Source organism: Phalacrocorax carbo, chromosome 8, assembly GCF_963921805.1.
Source record: "Phalacrocorax carbo chromosome 8, bPhaCar2.1, whole genome shotgun sequence".
Classification (NCBI taxonomy): Eukaryota; Metazoa; Chordata; class Aves; order Suliformes; family Phalacrocoracidae; genus Phalacrocorax; species Phalacrocorax carbo.
Window position 1 is genome coordinate 17,625,605 of NC_087520.1, and position 18,590 is coordinate 17,644,194.

The 18,590-nt window shown below is 43.2% G+C and overlaps 1 protein-coding gene across 2 annotated transcripts in view; it reads right to left on the bottom strand.

Annotated features, from left to right (window-relative positions):
* The window catches only part of WWC1 (WW and C2 domain containing 1), a 75,241-nt gene that overhangs the window by 37,952 nt on the left and 18,699 nt on the right, over window positions 1-18,590 (bottom strand). For both annotated transcript variants that reach the window (XM_064458949.1, XM_064458947.1), the window contains exon 2: window positions 871-980. In XM_064458949.1, the coding sequence (XP_064315019.1) occupies window positions 871-980 (110 nt within the window). The remainder of the gene's footprint in view (window positions 1-870; window positions 981-18,590) is intronic.

The following is an 18,590-nucleotide window of genomic DNA, read 5'->3' on the forward strand; positions in this document are numbered from 1 at the left end:
AAACAAACACACACACACCCCCAAACAACAAAACCCCCAAAAAACTTCAAGGCAGTTTTGTCTAAGTTTTTCTCTTTGCATGAGTTACAGACAGCCCCAAAAGGGCCTGGGCATGGTTCTGCTGTGAACTTCTGGACTGCAGTTGGAGCTGTTCTTTAGAGAGAACCGAAGTCACAGACTTATTTTGTTTATCACTTTTTTCAGGTGATTTGTTCTAGCACAACCCAATACACGTTTTCTAACATCTGTAAACCTACACCAAGTTCTGTATTTTCTTATAATTCAAATGAGCTTATAAACTCAACACTTCTGGGTAATCAGGCAATCTAACAAAGACAATAAACAGTGGCTTAGTTTGAGGAATAAACAAGCCACAAGCCTGAACTTAACTCTTTTCCAATGTGCACACCTCTCAGGATATCCCAAGCCTACTCAAGAGTTTCCTCTTTGGTAAAGGCAGCAGGAACTGCTACATGCAATCATTCAGTTTATCCCTGCTAGGGGAATGAACACAAGACCTTTGCACTGTTTCCAATGATCTTGCCACAAGGACAAATTCCAGGCTAAGAACAAACTCCAGATCACTGCTACCTGGTCCGACTCCTCAGTAGAGCCAAACCTTACAGAGGTGTTCTCCATAGTCTATCAGCTTGAACATGACTGCTGATTCAAAGACTGAAAACCAGAAGGTCTCAAATTCCTGTTTTAGAGACGGAAGTAACTTGCATGACGGAGGACAGGATTTGATTTCATGAGCTGCAGATCTCATCTACTCTGAAGTTATTAATGATTTTGTGGTTTTGTGTTCAGTGTATTTTAACACAGGTACAGAACAATCACTCTGTAAAAATACAATAACATGTCACTTACTGGTGTTGTGGTCTATGTAATAAACTCCAACCTGAGGGTCATAAGCTTCTTCCCATCCTAATGGCAATTCATCACTAATGCAGTCTGCAAAGGTTAGTGGTTTAGTATACCTGAAATGCAAAATAATATTTAGGATGAATAAAAGAACACTGCCACATGTCTGCTCCAAACAACTGACCAGAAAACAAGTACGTACCCCAAAGGCTTCAGTATAGAAAACAAAGAAAATTGAAAACTATTTTAGAGCTTTTGTTCTTATCAAATAATACTCCCCAAATTCTTCCCTTTCTTCATCTGAAATTACAGCAAGATGGAATCATTTTGACAGAGCTCCCAAGCCTTGCCCAGCTCAGCCAGTACTCCCTTGACAAAGGAACATTAAGAACTTTGCCAGAAACAATCCTCGTCTCTCAACTGAAAGAACACAACTGTTTGCAGGCAAGCCCTGTATCAAAAATATGTAGACAAGAAGGAGCAAGATGAGAAATGCAATTTGCATAGCATGAATAATTAAGACTGCACAATCAATAGCAAGTGCTGAGGACTGTGGGACCACTTGTCATGCAACTCCACTAATTTGCATTGCAATATGTTCTGTTTCATTAATGACAAACTAGATTAGTTTCTCAGTATCACAAAAGTGTGTAACCCACTCCGTCCGAATGAGGAATTATTTCTGCAATATTGCTCTGATGAGTTTTTTCTATTACAGACCACATCCAGCAACAGTCTGAAGGCTCGTATGGCTAAATACAAAGCTTAGAGTACCCACTCCTTGAGTGACTCCACAGATTTTAGTCACCAAAACCATGTCCCTTTCTTCCCTGTGACTCTGAGCTAATGAGGTTCAGCTGGCACCAACAAAACTACTAACCAAGCATACCATGGCAAGGAGGCACAAGACAGGAAGAATTAAGCCTGCAGGTACCTCACATATCCAGTTGCCAATAGCATAATATGCCACAGGCCTGCAGATCCATCACACAAGCCAATGCACCACCTGTGGCTTATCTGGAAGGAGGGCCATGACTTCATGTTGGGGCCCATGAGTCATCTTAGCAGAAGAGCCCTTTGGGCAGAAAGCACAGGACACACCGTAAGCCACCACAGCCCCTCTCCAGCAGTTGTACTGCACATAGTAAGAGCAACTCAGTCAAAAAGCAGCCATGGAACTGTACTGAACTGTCACTTACAAGTGGCAGAGGAAGGTAAGGTGGTTAAGAAAGCAGTTTTCCAACCCAGTGTAAGAGACTGAACAGATTTGCAGGAAGTCTTTCATATCCAAAGGTAATTCATCAGGGCTGGAAGTTAGATATCGAGTTTTATCAAGTTTTGAGCACACTTGAGCATACTTCATCTGTAGACACTCAGCAACAAACTGGTAGCCTCACATTAACATCTTATAGTCACTCATTAGTGTAAAGGGGAATTTTCGGAAAAAGCCTCCAACTATTAGAGGGTCAACATAAAAATCAACATTTAATGACTAACATAATTCCCCATGCAAAACACGACCCGGAAGTCTGGTACACGATAAGAACAAGGTGTTCTTATAAAAGCTACATAAGCCACTAAAGATCTCTACTTACCTGCTGCTGCATTTCACTTTCAACACATTGCCTTTGGCATCTGAAGCAGTGCTTACACCACTATTTTCTCAGAAAATTTTAAATTCATTTAAAGCCCTGCAGTGCAAAAGAGAACTCAGAGCTTCACAAAGAACTGTAACACTTTCTCAATAAATGTTTACCAATGGGTTTATTTCTACTGTTCTTAATCTAGACCACTGTGTACCTAAAGCATGTTTGTATAGAAAACAGATTACCTGAAAGCAAAACAGAATCTCAATACTTCTGATTGCTATCCCTTATTCCATGTTTTTCCCTGTGGATCAAGCTGCTTCCTCAGCCCAAGAGAACCCAGTATGTGCTGCTCTGAATTGATTAAGTCAAAGATGCATAAGGGTAAAAATGCAGAGCAAGGTCAGATACAAGCAACCCTCTAGAGATAACACAGAGGAAAGTGCAGTTGTAAATGTGTTAGCAATTTTAAATTCAACACTAGGCTTAGCACTTTCACCTCTCTGAAAACTGAGCTGCTAACATTAAACAAAAGCAATTGGAAGCCGGACAGGTAGAGAAGAGGGACAGTGCAGCGCTGAACACTGGACGCCAGAGGACTTGCTCTCATCCCTTAGAGGGGCACAGACATGCTGGGACAACACAGCAGGTACCAGGGAACACCGCTTGCCCTGCCCTGGCTGCCCCAGCACCTCTGCTGTGCCACACAGGAGGGCACAGCCACAGCTGAGCTCCCCTGGGCAAAGCAGGGTGCTGCCTGCAGACATAGGGGTGCCTCTGAGGGTGCCACCTTCTCAAAGCCCATCAAAACAAATGCAGAAAGACCTCAGTGTCTTCAGGATAGTCATGCATTTGAAAAAAAAAAACCACAAAAACTGTTCTCGCTTATTTTCTTGCAACTTAAGAATCAAGCTGATTTTTAAAAGCTGTCTAAGGGCTGGTCTCAACACATCAGGAAACCCGGCTTCCAACATAACTGTTGAGGACTTGTGTTCTAGTAATTATTTGATTGTCCTGATAAGCATGACATTTTTCTTCCATGGCCAACTATTTTGAAAAATTCTCACCTATAGCCCATGATAAAGCCTAGAATTAATGCTTATCAGATATTATTTGGACAAGGGAAAGGAGGAAAAGTTAGTATTTATTCGTAAAAATATATTTAAAATCAACAGGAATACAGTGTGCCATCTATGCCATGCAAAGTCCACGTGGTCTTTTCAGGTGCATCATTTGATTAGTAACACTCAAAATATTGCTATGAATTGGTTTTATGATTGCTGTTTTGCTATTTCTACACAGAGCTTTGTCAGAAGAGGTGTCATTTCATCCTGGGTTTGCACGGTCTAACTTTGTACACCAGCTTCCATTCAGCCCTATGGATCGATTAAACCAGAAACTATGCATTTCCCACCTCCCAGCTACCATGCTAGATGTTTTTGGCAAGTGATCCAAGCAAACATCCCCCAACATAGGGCAGTAACTAAACCCATACTTAAAGCATATTAGGTGAGGGCGTGCTGCAGGTATAAGACATCTCAGTGGCTTAACTTGTATTACACACTGAGCGGGATGTTCTGCAGCAGAATTCTGCTCAAGAACTACATCTAAGATGAAAAAAACCCAAATGTTTTTCTAAAAACAGTGTTGACCTGCACTACCAACCCCAGGACTTGGGACTGCTTTCATCAGGGAATGGCCAACTTCGATGCTCCAAAGTTTAATACCTAACTCAAAGCTTCTGCTCAGCTTTTGTCCATTTCTATTTTGCTAGAAGCAGCCAAATTCCTTCTAGATGTGCTCAGGAACTGTCAGACTCAGTAGGAAGCCAGAACCAAGCAACTGAAGGATCATTATTCCCATTTTCCATAGGAAGTCTAATGCATGAACTACATCCAATCAGTTCTTTCAGTTGGAGTTTTGGAAAAAGGAGAAAGAGAGCAAGGCAGGATCAGTCTGGTATAGCAATGACACAAGCCAACTGAAAACTTGCCAGTTACCAGGGCTCAGAAACAGACAATAATTTCACCTCTGAGATTCCAACTTTCAACATCTCTCACAAGGAGAACCCACCACCAAGCATGGACTAGTGCTGTCGTTCCTGGCTGACCACAAGCTTGCAACTATCCCATTTATACAGAGAAGTATCCATTAAAGGAGAAATCTGTCATTCAGCTAACAGAAGAGTAATTAGTTTTAGAATTAAGAAAGTAATTGCATTTATTACAGACAACATATGTCATATAGCTATTACCCCAAAAAACTGCAGCTTCATAACCAAATTACTTACTCTTCTAAAATCCTTTCCCTTGCTGTTGTGGGAAAAACTGGCACAAATCAAAGCAGCAATGCTACAATTACAGATGAAAGACATGCAATATTTTGTGTAGCCAGACTATGAATAAAGCATAAAAAGAAAAAGGAGATTGTCTCCTTGTTTTAAGATATGATTTTAGGGGTTGTTATGAAGACTGAAATAAAACAATTTTCCAGAAGGGGTCCAAAATCAAGCACCTCCCTGAGCACACTCACAATGGACTAAATGAACAAAAGGCGACGTTCCTTTCTCACAGCAAGATATGATTCAGTCAGTGTATTATTTCTGCATAAAACAAGACTGTTTCTGCATTTGGGAAGTTAAAGCTAGGGCATATCTGAAGAACTATTTCTTTTGAAACATCTCCTTTGCAATTCACAAAGCTTCCTAGCAGCCTTGGAAAAATCTCATCAGTTCAGTCAAACCATGTTATCACATAATAGGTCCTCTCTGTAGCTAGACTCAAAGCAGCAATCTAGAAAAATGGACCCCTTTAACCCACTGTGGAAGAAAACCTACCAAGTGTTTTATGCATTTCTTACCCTCCTCTGTTAGGGAAACCTGCAGATACATTAGTCCAGCTTTCAAAAGAAAGCAATGCACCCAAAAATTCAGAAAATCCTGACTGACATCTGATTTCCAGTCACCAAGAGGGAAAACTTGGAAAACGTAAAGTCTGTGGGTTTAATAAAAAATGTTATACCTAAGTTGTCTAGTTAAAAGGGACAACACTTTCAGACATGAGTTTGCATCTTCCAGCCAGGCTTGCTTTGCTGTAATGCCCATTAGCGAGTCAGTTAGACCAGAACTACCCCTGAAGTGCTTCATCTGCTTCTAAGCTGGAGGTTAAACTTGGTGTGGAGCCCCTATGCGAGAAACCAGCTTGAGCTACAGATGATGTTTGTAATCATAGCCTAACTCTAGCCTTCTAGCACATCATAAAGTAACTCACATGTTCATCTCATATCAACTCGCTTGTATCTCATGTTCATCTTACCTGTGACTGCCCTTACCCCATTAGCTAAGTTTTAATCAGGGTAATATCTAGTGTTCTGAAAAAAGATACATCAACCTAGATTTATCAGTTTCTGTCATATTTTCTTAGTTTTTAGTATGTTATTTTTTCATTTTATTTCATTCAAGAAAATCAAATTTACTTAATCAAGTGCAATTGCTCATTAAGACACCTGGAAACCAGGTACCCTCAGCAACCACCACACATAGCAAGTCAAGGACATCATTTCAGAAACTAATCCTGATAACAGAGGTAAAGATAACAGCATCACCCAACTTCCTAACCTGAGGATTATCTTACAGTCTTCAGGCAGAGGCAGGCTGAGGGGGAAAGCCATTGCCTACCCACCAGCCCCTGAATGCACTGAGAAACTTCCATCTCTGCGGGACGTTTGCCCCCAATACTTCAAGTATTTATACAGCAAATCATGTTCAAATCCCACTCCCACAGTAGGAAATAGAAAGTTAGTTCCCTAGCTCTAGTTTATAAGTCACAGCATTTTTAAATGAGAAGGGTTTCCATGTTTCTTATAATTTTTGATCTATCACCTTCAGCTTTCAGATAAAACTGGAAGCCAATGTTATCATGTGCAAACACTATTAAAAGGAAACTTGCACATCTCAGATTTGGAAAGCCTTTCTATAGTCTAACTCCACCGCTGTCAATCAAAAACCTCATTACACAGGAAACTGAAGGCAAATAATCCTTGTATAACAAGTTTTTGATTGACAGATGGTTTGTTAAACACAGCTCTAAGATCACAGACATTCCTGACATGAGCAGGAGATGGGTGAACTATGCCACTTACAAATCTGGATTTAATACTACAAAGGTAACAGAAATCAATTCTGAACTTCTTAAAACAGGAAATGTTATTTCTGTAATTATTGGATTTCAGTGCCAAATGGTGGCCCACAGCAATCTAGCAAACCCATATGAAGCTTTTTAGTTAGGGTCATGGCTGTAAGTGCATATGTGCCTGTACATGTATGTGCAGACAGCGTGCTTGGGTCACCAAGACATTAAGCATTTGAAAAGCAACAGTGGATGGCCAAGTTTCTATGCTGTACATAAACCCACTCAATCCCTACATTTGCAGGGTTCCTCAAACCCCCATAATGCAGTAAAGACTTTTAAACAGCAGAGCTGTATTTTAATCAGTCCAGTACAGATCACAGGGCCTTATACAAAATCCTTCACAACTCTTATATGGGTGAAAGTATAGACCAGGGGATTTCCTAGTTTACTGTACTGACAGCAGCATAAGGAACAAAGGTAGCACCTGGGTCACTCAGGACCTCCATGTCAGCTCCTCTTACAGCTACAGCATTAGCCACAAAAACCTAAGAGCTTAACAGGTCCATTCATTTTCCCCCTTACCTCCTGCACTCACAGGTACACAGCAAGTGTCCAAGGCATACAGGTTTCACGGGCAAGAAGTCAAGCAAGATAAAAAAAATTATGAGTTCTGGCAGGTATTTCCACTCATACCATTTCTCTTACAAAACCAAGTAGTTTTCAAACCCAGCATATTGTAGGAGACACTTGGAGTCAGATTTTCAGTGGCTTCTACTTCCCTACCCCACCCCTCAGCATTTCTTCATTTCTCATTTGAATAAAACTCACTGCTTATTATGTGCCAGGATGCGCTACACAGACCAGGACAGAGAACAGGCTAAAAGCACCTCGATTCCAGCTGTGACACTGGGGTAGCTGTACACAAGATCCCCGTGGGTCTGGGTTTTGAGGAACCTGTTAATGGGTAGAGCTCCTACTGTAACTCAGAAGGCTGCTGCAAGAATCACTGCCAGGAGTCTCGACATGATGACGTACAAGCTTCTTTGTTCTTAATGAGGTCATCTCATTCTCAAGACAGACTATTTTTAAACCTCAGCACAGAAAAACCTATCACTTTGGAGACAAATTTTCTAGGACCACAGCAATCTCTTCCTCACAAAAGCTTTTAAAAATAGGCTCCCACACATTTATTACTCAACTTGGTGATCCAGCCCTCAAACACACCAGGGCTATCCGTCACTATAGTAACTATTTTCCCTGGAAGCATCTTCTCTCACTGCAGGGAGAATTGCCCTTGGAGGCTGGAAGTGTGGTAGTGAAGAGGCCCTGTTTTATGATCTTGCTGGCAAAGCTTTCCTCACCCCACCGCCACACACCTGGGCATGATGAAACACTCCCTTGGATTCCCACTCCAACAGCAATTTAGGGAAAAGGTGATGAGAACAGCTCATTCTTAACAGGCCAGTATCCTCAGCAGAGACACAACAGGCAAGCTCTGGGCCAAACACCTTCAACTGCACCAAAACCTCAGCAACCACCCTGGTTTTAGAAAGGGAAACCTCCACACTGAGGTGAAAAGAACGGACCACCATGACCAGATAAGAACTATGAATGGGAACGTGCTTCCCAGGTAACAGGGAGAAGCCCTGAAGTGACCACAAATTTGGGAATCATCTTAACTGTGCTCCAAGGAATTTGATGAGAGATCAAATACAACATTTCAAAGTTTTGGAATCCAGACATCATTCCACAACCCACACAAAGGCACAGTCACCCTGAACTTCTGGTTACCCGAAACAGATATCATTTCAATGACTGTTAGTGTGTACGGCACTGCAGCCTGGTCCTGGTCTTGCTGCAATAAAGGGTAACTAGGAACAGAACTACACCCCTTAGAGTAAACATGGGGCCAAGTCTGAGAAAAACAGCTTATTTGAAGTTGTTGCTGTAAACCAACATATTTACTTAAACTACAACCTAAATATCACCAATAACAATGCCCTAAAGAACCAACAAAACATGTCAACTCAGAATGCAGAGCTCTTTTCTTTTCAGAAGTGGTTTCCTTTGTTACCATGGTTATTGAGCATATTCTCAGTCTCCCAAAGATCTCAGCTTGCATCTCCCCCTAGCCCCCGATGCTCCAGGCATTAGGCCACCTCTGGGATAAGCAAGCCCAATATCTATCCTCAGAGCTGTAGTTTTCCAACCTACCTTAAACCATGTTATTGACACTCAATGATGTCCTCTACTGCTCTTTGGCCAGCACATGAGAATAACCCCTGCACGTCATTAAGATGATATTCAGTTGTATGTAATTTGCCAATTTAGACCCTCTGCTTCTTTCACATGAGCATGTAACATCCACATTATTATTTTTCTACAGAAATTCATCATATGCTGCCCAAGTAGATTCTACAAAGCAGATCAGGAGACAACAAAGACACCTGAAGTCAGGCAATAGCCTGTATTTTGAGCATTCCAAACATGCATTTATACCTTTAACAGTAATAGATTTCTATTACTCAGATTCATGGAAGCATCGAGCTATAACAATACACAATTTGCCACCCCACCAGCCACAATGAGCATGCCTAGTACATATCAGTAACAGTTAGCTTGTTCTATCCACTTTTGAAAAGGCTTGCATGTTTACAAGCTCTACTTTGCACACAGTGACAGTCTGTTTGCCAATGCATTTCTTTCAGTACAGATCATTTACCCCTGGAAGGAAAGAACTACTAAGTTATTTGCAAGGAGAAGACTATCAAAAACCACTTAAAGGTTTTAGATCATTCCCAGAGATTAACAAACTGGTTCTGCTAGCAGGAGAGAGGCAAGAGGTCAGTCATACCTTCTTAATCACTCAAATGCAAAATTCCTAGGATAGTTCAAGGTTAAAAAGTCAGGAAATGGTAGTTAAGGCTTCTCACAACATTAACTTGCCTGCCAGCCTGTATATCCTGCATGCTTTCCTGAACCAATTAAGCAGAAAAGATGTAAAAGAGTAAGGTACAACTTCATGAGAACAGTGCAACACTACTAAACTAAAATCATAGAATCATTTAGGTTGGAAAAGAGCTCTAAGACCATCGAGTCCAACCATTAACCCAGCACTGCGAAGTCCACTACTAAACCATGTCCCTAAGCACCACATCTATGCATCTTTTAAATACTTCCAGGGATGCTGACTCAACCACTTCCCTGGGAAGCCTGTTCCAAAAGGGCTGTCAAGCATTGGTGAAGGAGTTTTTCCTAACATCCAATGTAGATGTCCCCTGGCACAACCTGAGGCTGTTTCCTTTTGTCCTATTGCTTGTAACTTGGGAAAAGAGACCAACACCGACCTCACTACAACCTCCTTTCAGGTAGTTGTAGAGAGCGATAAGGTCTCCCCTCAGCCTCCTCTTCTCCAGACTAAACCACCCCAGGTCCCTCAGCAGTTCCTCATCAGACTTGTTCTCCAGACCCTTCACCAGCTTCATTGCCCTTCTCTGGACACTCTCCAGCACCTCAATGTCTTTCTTGTGCTGAGGGGCCCAAAATCAAACACAGTATTCAAGGTGCGGCCTCACCAGTGACGAGTACAGGGGCACAATCACTTCCCTAGTCCTGCTGGCCACACTATTCCTGATACAAGCCAGGATGGCCTTCTTGGCCACCTGGGCACACTGCCAGGCTCATATTCAGCTGGCTGTCAACAAAATGCATGCAAGAGTTTAAATTTAACCATGCAAGTAATTTGAATGTCTTTTGGTTTAAATAGTTGAAGTTGTTTAAGTTTGCCTTTAGTTCTTCTAGGATGAGAAGCAGCCTTGCTACCTGCCCAGCCTGAATAGATTAACTAAAACCAAGTCAGCTCTCTCTTCACTTGGAGGTTTGACTGTTCTCAAAGACGGGGACTTGTCACTTCACAGTAAGGGGTAAACTATCTACCACACATCCAGACAGAGTAGTTAGACTAGTTTCTTGACATATTTGGGAGATTATGAACTGGAAGGCTTGTCTCTGTTCTGGCAGCCTACACTTCTCTGAAAGGCTGCCTCTAGTGTGGGTGGCAGCAGTTTACATTGGCAAGATGCCTCAAGATAAAGATGTGTATAGGACAGACTCCCCCCACTACAACATAGCTCCTATAGCAGGGAGCTGATAGCTACTGTCAGAAAAGCATAAATATTTGAGATTTTGGCAATGAGGCAAGTATTGAACAATTGCTGTACCTCAGCATTCAGGAACATGTTATCCCACGGACAGCATGCAGAGGCAGGCAGTGGCAGTAGAGCAAGCACTGGGCTGACTGTTTGGATGTCTGAAGAGGAATGGATTTGTGGTTCACCCCACAATATGACTTCATCAGGCACTGAATTTTCACTTCGTATATGGTGACTAAAAACCTGAATTGTTTGAGAAGCAATGCATGTTGCTGTACTTCTTACCAGCATGTTCTATCTCTACTGTGAAAAAGAACAGCATGACAGCAAATACCTCCTGCAACACTACCAGCTCCTGTGTCCTTTATTTTTATGGCATTTGAAGTGAGAAAATAGACAACTCTAGTATGGCATGACTGGGCTCATCTAGGCTCCCTAGTCTACCCAGTGAAGACACCAAGCATTGCTAGTATGGAAGTGTATTTAGAAAGGGGCAAGGGAAACACGGATGACACTTTACATGCACGTAGTCTGTATGCTCCTCCCTGGTCCACCTACTAGCACTGGGCTAATTCCTAACTCTGTACAGTAGCTTTAGTAGGACTGCCTGCTTGCTATTTCTGCATTATAAATGTTCTTATTGAGTTATATAGCTATTTGATGTTCCTGATCCCAAACCGCAACATTAGCAGGCTCTTTGTTCTGAATCACTTGTAGAACGTAGTCTAGGCAAGCAGCATGGCATCACCACAGCCTCTTCTGCTCTTTGCCCCGAGACAGATTAGCTGCAGGCACTCTGCTTTTATACAATGCTTCGGTCTGTTCTGGAAACATTACTTCATTGCTCTCTGATCTGACAGCAGCCTCTCAGCTTGGAAATCTTGGCCAGATAGAGACGAATCCAGCTACACACAAGAAGCTACCAAGTCAAGTGCATCCCAAAGAGCCCTAAGTGCAGTCATAGGAGGACATGGGCCCCTTCAATGCCACAGTAAAATCTCAGCAGTACTCGCTATGAACAGAAATATTTCTGGCTCTCTGTAAAAATCAGAGGAGGTGTCTGGTCAAGATGATCTTGGAGCAGTGGAGGACACAGAAGAACAAAAAACCTTCTTCTTGCAAAGCAATTGTGAATTCAAGATACAGAACACTTACTTAAGCATAAGCATTGCCCTGCAAACTGTAATCCATGCCAATCTTTCAAGAGGGGCAAACCAGAACTATTTCAACAGACTCAGCCTTGCAGGTTAGCACTGGAGACAGCCTTTGGAAATGAAGGTATGGCACCTCACTTCTCTGACGAGGAGAAAGCCCAGGTTACACAGCACTCAGCTCGGGGATACAGCAACTGCTGAAGCACATGAGCAGCTGGAATTCACAATATCAGCTTTAATATCTACTACTGTTGCTATTTGTGTTGATGCAATGCCTTCCCAGTTCCTGAAAAGTCATTCTGTATAAAAATAAACAGAAATGTCAAAACAGGAACAGATGTCTAGAACAACCTCAGGAGAGTAAAACTTTAGTAGATGTAAAGAGTTAGAAGCATAAGACAAGTGTATAAAGCTAATGGGTTTAGTACGTTTTTCAGCCAAAGTAACAAAGCCTTGATTTACTGTATATTTAAGCCACAAAAATTATTCCAAACTGCATTTATAGACAGAACTGTACAAGCACAAAATGTAGCTCAATACACATTGCAAGGGAGCCAACACAATACAAATCAACAACCATTCAAGTTTGCTCGCTCATTTGAGGACAGCAAAAATGAGTTTAGCTGATTTACTTTTATCTACAATTTATTTTGAACGATCCACTACCAATATATTTTGCCAACAGATTAAATTTGTGTTAACATAGAACTTATAATGCCACTTGCTCCTTGCATTCCACTTCCCCACCTATCTCACACAGCTTAAACCCCACTTGCAGTCCTTCTGCCAGCTCCAAAGTGGCACAAGCAGCATGCCCAGCACTTGGCTCAGGAAGAAAGAAAATAGTCCATCTGCACAGAGGCACAGGCCAGAGACTCAGGGACCACAGTTCAGATGAAATTGGGAGAAGGACCAGTTTTGGTATCGTCTACTTTCAAGGCTCTGGTACAGTGCCATTAAGGCAAAAGCCTTCTTCACAGACAAAGCCAAACATATCAGCACCATGGTATCTTGAAACTGGGATACTGCTTGTAGAACCCCTTGCAATTACCAGCTGCCAGGTCTGGGGGTGGTGAAGGAGACGCCCATGCACAGGGAGTCTCCACAGCTGGAACATGTGTGACACCAGGAGCACTGCCCACTCCCTCCTGAACCACCAGCCCAACAGCCTCCTCCAGGGACACTGTGATCGTGGAAGACCCTTTCCTTCTCCTTTGCATGGAACTTCTCAACCACAGGAAAAATAAATGAGTTTTCCTAAAGCATTCTAGATCAGTGTATGAGACTGAGAAAGGGAACAGTAACTCTTGAATTCAGCACAAGTTTTATTACACTGAGTTGCCTTGTCTCCTGACAAGGAGGAGCATTTTAGTCTTACTCAAATTTTAAAATACTTGAGACAAATCCCAGAAGCAACATGTAACTTTTCAGAATTCAGGGGAAAACTCCTTATGAAAAATTAATTTGCCAAGACTGTTTACAACTCAAATATTAATGCAGGGAATATTATCTGAGGATCTCTGAACGCAAGCTCATGGATGCAATTGGTATCAATTGTTCAAAGAGGATGTAAGTAGAAGGGCTCAGCAGTTAAGTACAAGCAATAAACTTTATCCTGATCACAAATTATAACTAGTTGCCAAAAAAGCAGGGTGGCGTCTTTCACACATGTGTGCACACGTTTAAAGTGTCATCTTTTACCATGTGGTGACTGAGTTATTTTTCTGTAAAGACCTTATGGAGAAGAGATGCTTATGTTTTGGCCTGAGGCAGTTAATCAAGTTTCTACCTAATGCAGTGTATCATTAATTTTTTAAGTGTCCAACAGACCTTTACAGAGGTACCAGGTATCAAAAACTTTATTTATTCCTCAGTTCAAAATGCACAGTGCTTCTTCCCACTAAACAATGACTCAGCATAGGTACCATTTCAACACTGCTACTGACACATACCAAGACTATGAGGCGCGAGAGACACACCTTATATTGTCTTACTATTAATATTCAGCTACTATTTTACTTTAGTATATAAGAAACAAGCACAGGAACCTCCTTCAAAGGAACAATCTTCCTCTTTCCAATACACTCTGCTGAAGGTGACTAAAAACACCCTTGACCAATTGTGTCTTTTTGATATCTCTGTATTCCTACTTCTCCCCTCTCCACTTCTTCCTCATACAACAGTCGTGCAAAACTCGTTTGGACCTTGAAAGATTATCAACTCCTGACTGCAAAGTTAAGTCAACTACTCTAAATCCCTTTGGAAGCAATAAAACATACTTTGAAATATTTCTCATTAGAGACAAAAGAAATCAATTGTCAATGGTCTTAGCATATTATCTTTGCTTTGATGTGCTGAAGCTCACTGTTATCAAATTCGCTTCCCTCCATAGTCTCTTGCTCTTCCAGAGAGCAATGCCTCCAAACTTTGGTGAAAGTAGCAACCTTCTTCCACATTTTATAAAAAAAAAATCTAGATTTACAGCAGTCCCTCTCAGGGAAGAGCAAAAGATTGCAACTTTTTATAAAAGAAAATCAAATCAGAGTAGCCCCTGAAGACTAAATTCTGGTTTTGGTGATGACATTACAACGTTACTGGCACTGATGCTATAGTACAGGAAAGTTTCACCTCAACAGTACTGACCATTCACTGCTGGAAGTCACAGAGCTAATGAGAACAGCCAAGGTCTTCTACACCCACATTAAGTGACTGAGACACAGCTCCTTGTGAGAAGACAACCAGCATTCTGCTAAGTCAAGCAGAGAGCAAGCCAGTGGTCCTGCAGGCAATTCAACTCCTCAGAAAACCAGGTCACAAACTCTGCACTGGAAAAATATAGGTGGATTGGCACTTAACAATCCTCTCCCCTCAGTTTTCATTGTAACTGAATGCCTGGTGGTTCTTGTTTCATCACTAGTGGTTTCAAGGTTTATGATGATAGCCTGCCAAAAAAGTTAGCTTCAAGTCTCTAAAGATTCTGTACTTCATTCAAGTTCCTGGCTCATATGACAGCAGAGGCACCAGCTTCAGTACCACCATACTAATTGCTCCACATTAAGAAGTGAAGGAGGTGAATCACAACAGAACAGGCTGCATTTCATCCTGCCCTTAGAAGCTGAATAACTTCCAAGAAAAAACTCAGTGATACTAGAGTCATCTTAAATATTATGGCAAACAAAAGCTGAGGTTACGGCATCAATCTTGGACCAGCAAGGAAGCTGGCTAGCAAGTCCACCAGTTTTGAGAGAAACAGCACATTCACGCCATTCTGTGCTTTGCCCAGGAGCAGGCTGTGGACATGCAGCATATTCTCTGTAACTCAACTAGACATAGCACATGCCAGCCTACCAATCCTGACTGCTCTGCCACTCAACAGGATCAAATACTACTTCCACAAGAGCATCAGAGGTGATGGCAAGACTACTCATTGCACTCCTCAGCAAGTCAATTCAACTCATTCAACTGGGAGACAAGTCTACACATACTAGAGCAAATGGACTTCCCCAGGCAGCAGGAGCAAGCCAAGCTTTGTCTCCCTGAGCAGAGGCCACCCTGTTCCACACTAGCTTAAAAGAGACTTCCCAAGATCATTAGCACACACCTAGATCCTCCAAAACTGGAGAGGATCTGAATTTGATTAGCAGGACAAGATTTTGCCCCAATGCTCTAAGCTAAGCATTTAGAAAGGAATTATCTAAGACACAGTGGCAAACACCTGAATTCCTCTAACAAAAAACACATACCATGCAAGTAAGTTTATATAGCCATGGAGAAAGAGAGAGGGTTTTATTCTATCCTTGTCAAGAAAAAAACCGAACCCACACACAACAAATTTTAAGTATCTGCTCCCAAAGTTGCAGCACAGCCTCAACAATAAAAGTACCAGTCACAGTCAAGCTGTAATGATACTTAGATTTCTTGAGTAATGCAGCATTTATCATTTTGCAGCACATTCATAGCCATAGGAGTAAGCATTGGTTTCTTTTTGCACTACAAGAGTTTCTTTATCTGTACCGTGATACTTTCCTGGGACGTGCTTCAGGATTAAATGCACCCAAAAAAGCTTTTTACAAAAGGATCAATTCCTAGGCAATGCAGTTTCTTAACCTGAATCAGCATGTGACTGTACAAGGACACATATTAGTACAGGGAAGAGAACTATATCAGATCCACAGCACAAAGACATCAGCAGCTGAGCCAGGCTAATGGTTTGCTACTCCCATGAAAAAAGCATCTCTACCACCTTCCACCCCGCACACCCTTTCCTTGCTCCTCTTCCCAGTCCAGCAGCTCTGCTTTCCCGTCACACCCTCCAAGCCTTCCCAAAACTGCTTCCTTTCAGTAACACAAACAAGAGTACCCAGACATTTCTGCCGAGTGAATTTACAGTTGGGTTAGCAGGACTCAGCAGTCAATAGCACACCAGGAACAGAGGAGTGTCAGGAACAGAAGCAGTACTGGGGAAAACCACAACCTCCCCTGCTGGTGGTAATGAGCTGTCTGACTGCTCACCAGATTTCTGGGCACCAAACTCGCAGATGAGCTTCATCTGCCATGGAATCATAATTAGAACTGGTCCTCTCAAGTGGCCCATCTTCTCCAGCTGCCAGGCTTTGCCTTGCTACTGCTTTCAGACTCATTACTTATGAAATGCATAGAAATGGTCAACTTTAGAAGCCAGTCCCTTAGACCACACCAGCCCTGCTGCAGGATCGATGGATGCCCTGCTGCTGACTGCAGGAAGCAATCTCCTGAAGACATTACAAGGAGCTGTTTGTTGGAGCTCTGTGCAGCCACAGCACTTGCTGTCAGCCCAGCGCAGCCAGCGAAGGCATGTGCTCGCTGACTGCACCTTTTCATCTCGATAATGATTTTCAAGGTCATGTTCACTTCCCTCCCAGCTCCTCCCTGGCTCCAGTGAAATCCCAAGCACGCAGCTCTGGGTCCTGCTACATGTTCCCACCCTCCGCGTCTCCCAGACACCGGCACAACCTGTCGCATTCCTCTGCGGCAGCAAACCCCAGCCTTCCTACTTGCTCGCAGCCAGCTCCCTGGGGTTAGCAAACACCTCTCTCACAAGAGCAAGCAGGCATAGCACCGCAGCAGCAGCAGCTGCTTCGCCAGCAGGCCCAGCAGTTCCCATGCTGCAGGGGAAGAATAACTCTGCAATGAGGCTTGTGACCTCCAGGATTAACATTTCTAAATTAAATATCTCAAATAAAACCAGGTTGCAGACTGGGCCAAAGCCTAATCAAACTCACGGGCCAAGAGAAGGGCTCTAGTCGTAACTCATACTGTGCACACGAAAGCACATGGCTATACAATCTGGAGAGCCTGTCTTCAAGGGTGGAGGCTGCCTTTGGGGGCAGCCCCTGTCACCCTGTCCCCACACCCGCTGACAGCCAAACCAGCCCAGCATCAGCAACCAAGGAGGAAGAGCTGCCTGCCAGCCCAGGACTCGGAGAAAGAGCAGAGGTGATGGTGCTGGCCCTGGGAAGCTCCTCTCCTCCAGGCACAGGGGATGCAGTCCCCTCTCCTCCACCCAGTCATCGGTGCATGGGTACAACAAGTTTAAGGGCCCACAGACACTCCTCACACCACGTAAGATTTCTAGATAACTACTAAAGAAGCATACATGCTGCCTGCTTACAAAGCCAGCTAATTATACAATCTGTTAAGCATGTATGCTCACACAACGGTGCTTTGAGTCATTAGAGGACGGGATTTATACTTCACTGCACGCATCTTGCTCTTTGTGAGTGCGTGCCTGGATACAGCCAAAATGAACACAAGTATCTGGAATGTCTGCAGTCGCCAGCCAGCGCATCTGAATACAAAGCTGAGCCCTGCGAGAGTGACTAGCTGTGTGTGACCCCAGTTGCACATATTGCTCCCCCAACGATATTTAAAATCCCTATTCCCTTTTTAACCACTCTGAGCATCTGTAAGCAGAGTACGGCATAATGTTTAAGCCATATTCTGAAGCTGTAACAGTGATGTTAGCAAGTAAAAAGCAGCAGTGCAGGTGATGGGTTGTAAAGACACAGAGCTCAACATCAGAGCCCCAGCAGCTCTGCCTGCCATAATGCAGCTGTCCCGGGTTTAATCCCAGCAGAAAGGCCCTGGTGCTCGGGCAGGCAGGGGCCTCTGTTCCTATGGCAGCAGCCGCTCCTCGATGGCCCTGCCCACGCCAGATGGAGATCCCTGTCCTAGGTGTTTGCTGAACAGATAGTGCTATGGCACATCAGCGATGCAGTCTCTTCCTTCAGTCCTTTTGTCTTCATTACTAGTGCCCGATTTTACTCCCACCGATCCCAGGCAGATCGACTGCGATGCAACAGCTCTCTCCAGAGCCCCCCAGGCGAGGCACCCAGCAGCCCCAGGGCTCCCTTCCCCACGGCCTGGGGCCTCGCACCGCAGCAGCTAGCAAGGCTAACAAGTGGCACGCAGCACATAACCATGGGGCTGCATGGATCCACCTGCACTCAGCACTTCAGTTGGCTTCTCTTTTTATTCCTGTACTCATTAACAAAGCATTTGGGTACTTTTCATGTAAAACCTGAGAGCAGCGTCTATGTTTTTCATGGATTATATGATTCTGGCATTTCTTATTTTTAAAATAATTCTTCTGCTGAGGATTTCACTTTAGCTTCCCAGATCTCCAAATATCCAATATTACTGGCAGGTGAGATCTACTCCCCCTAA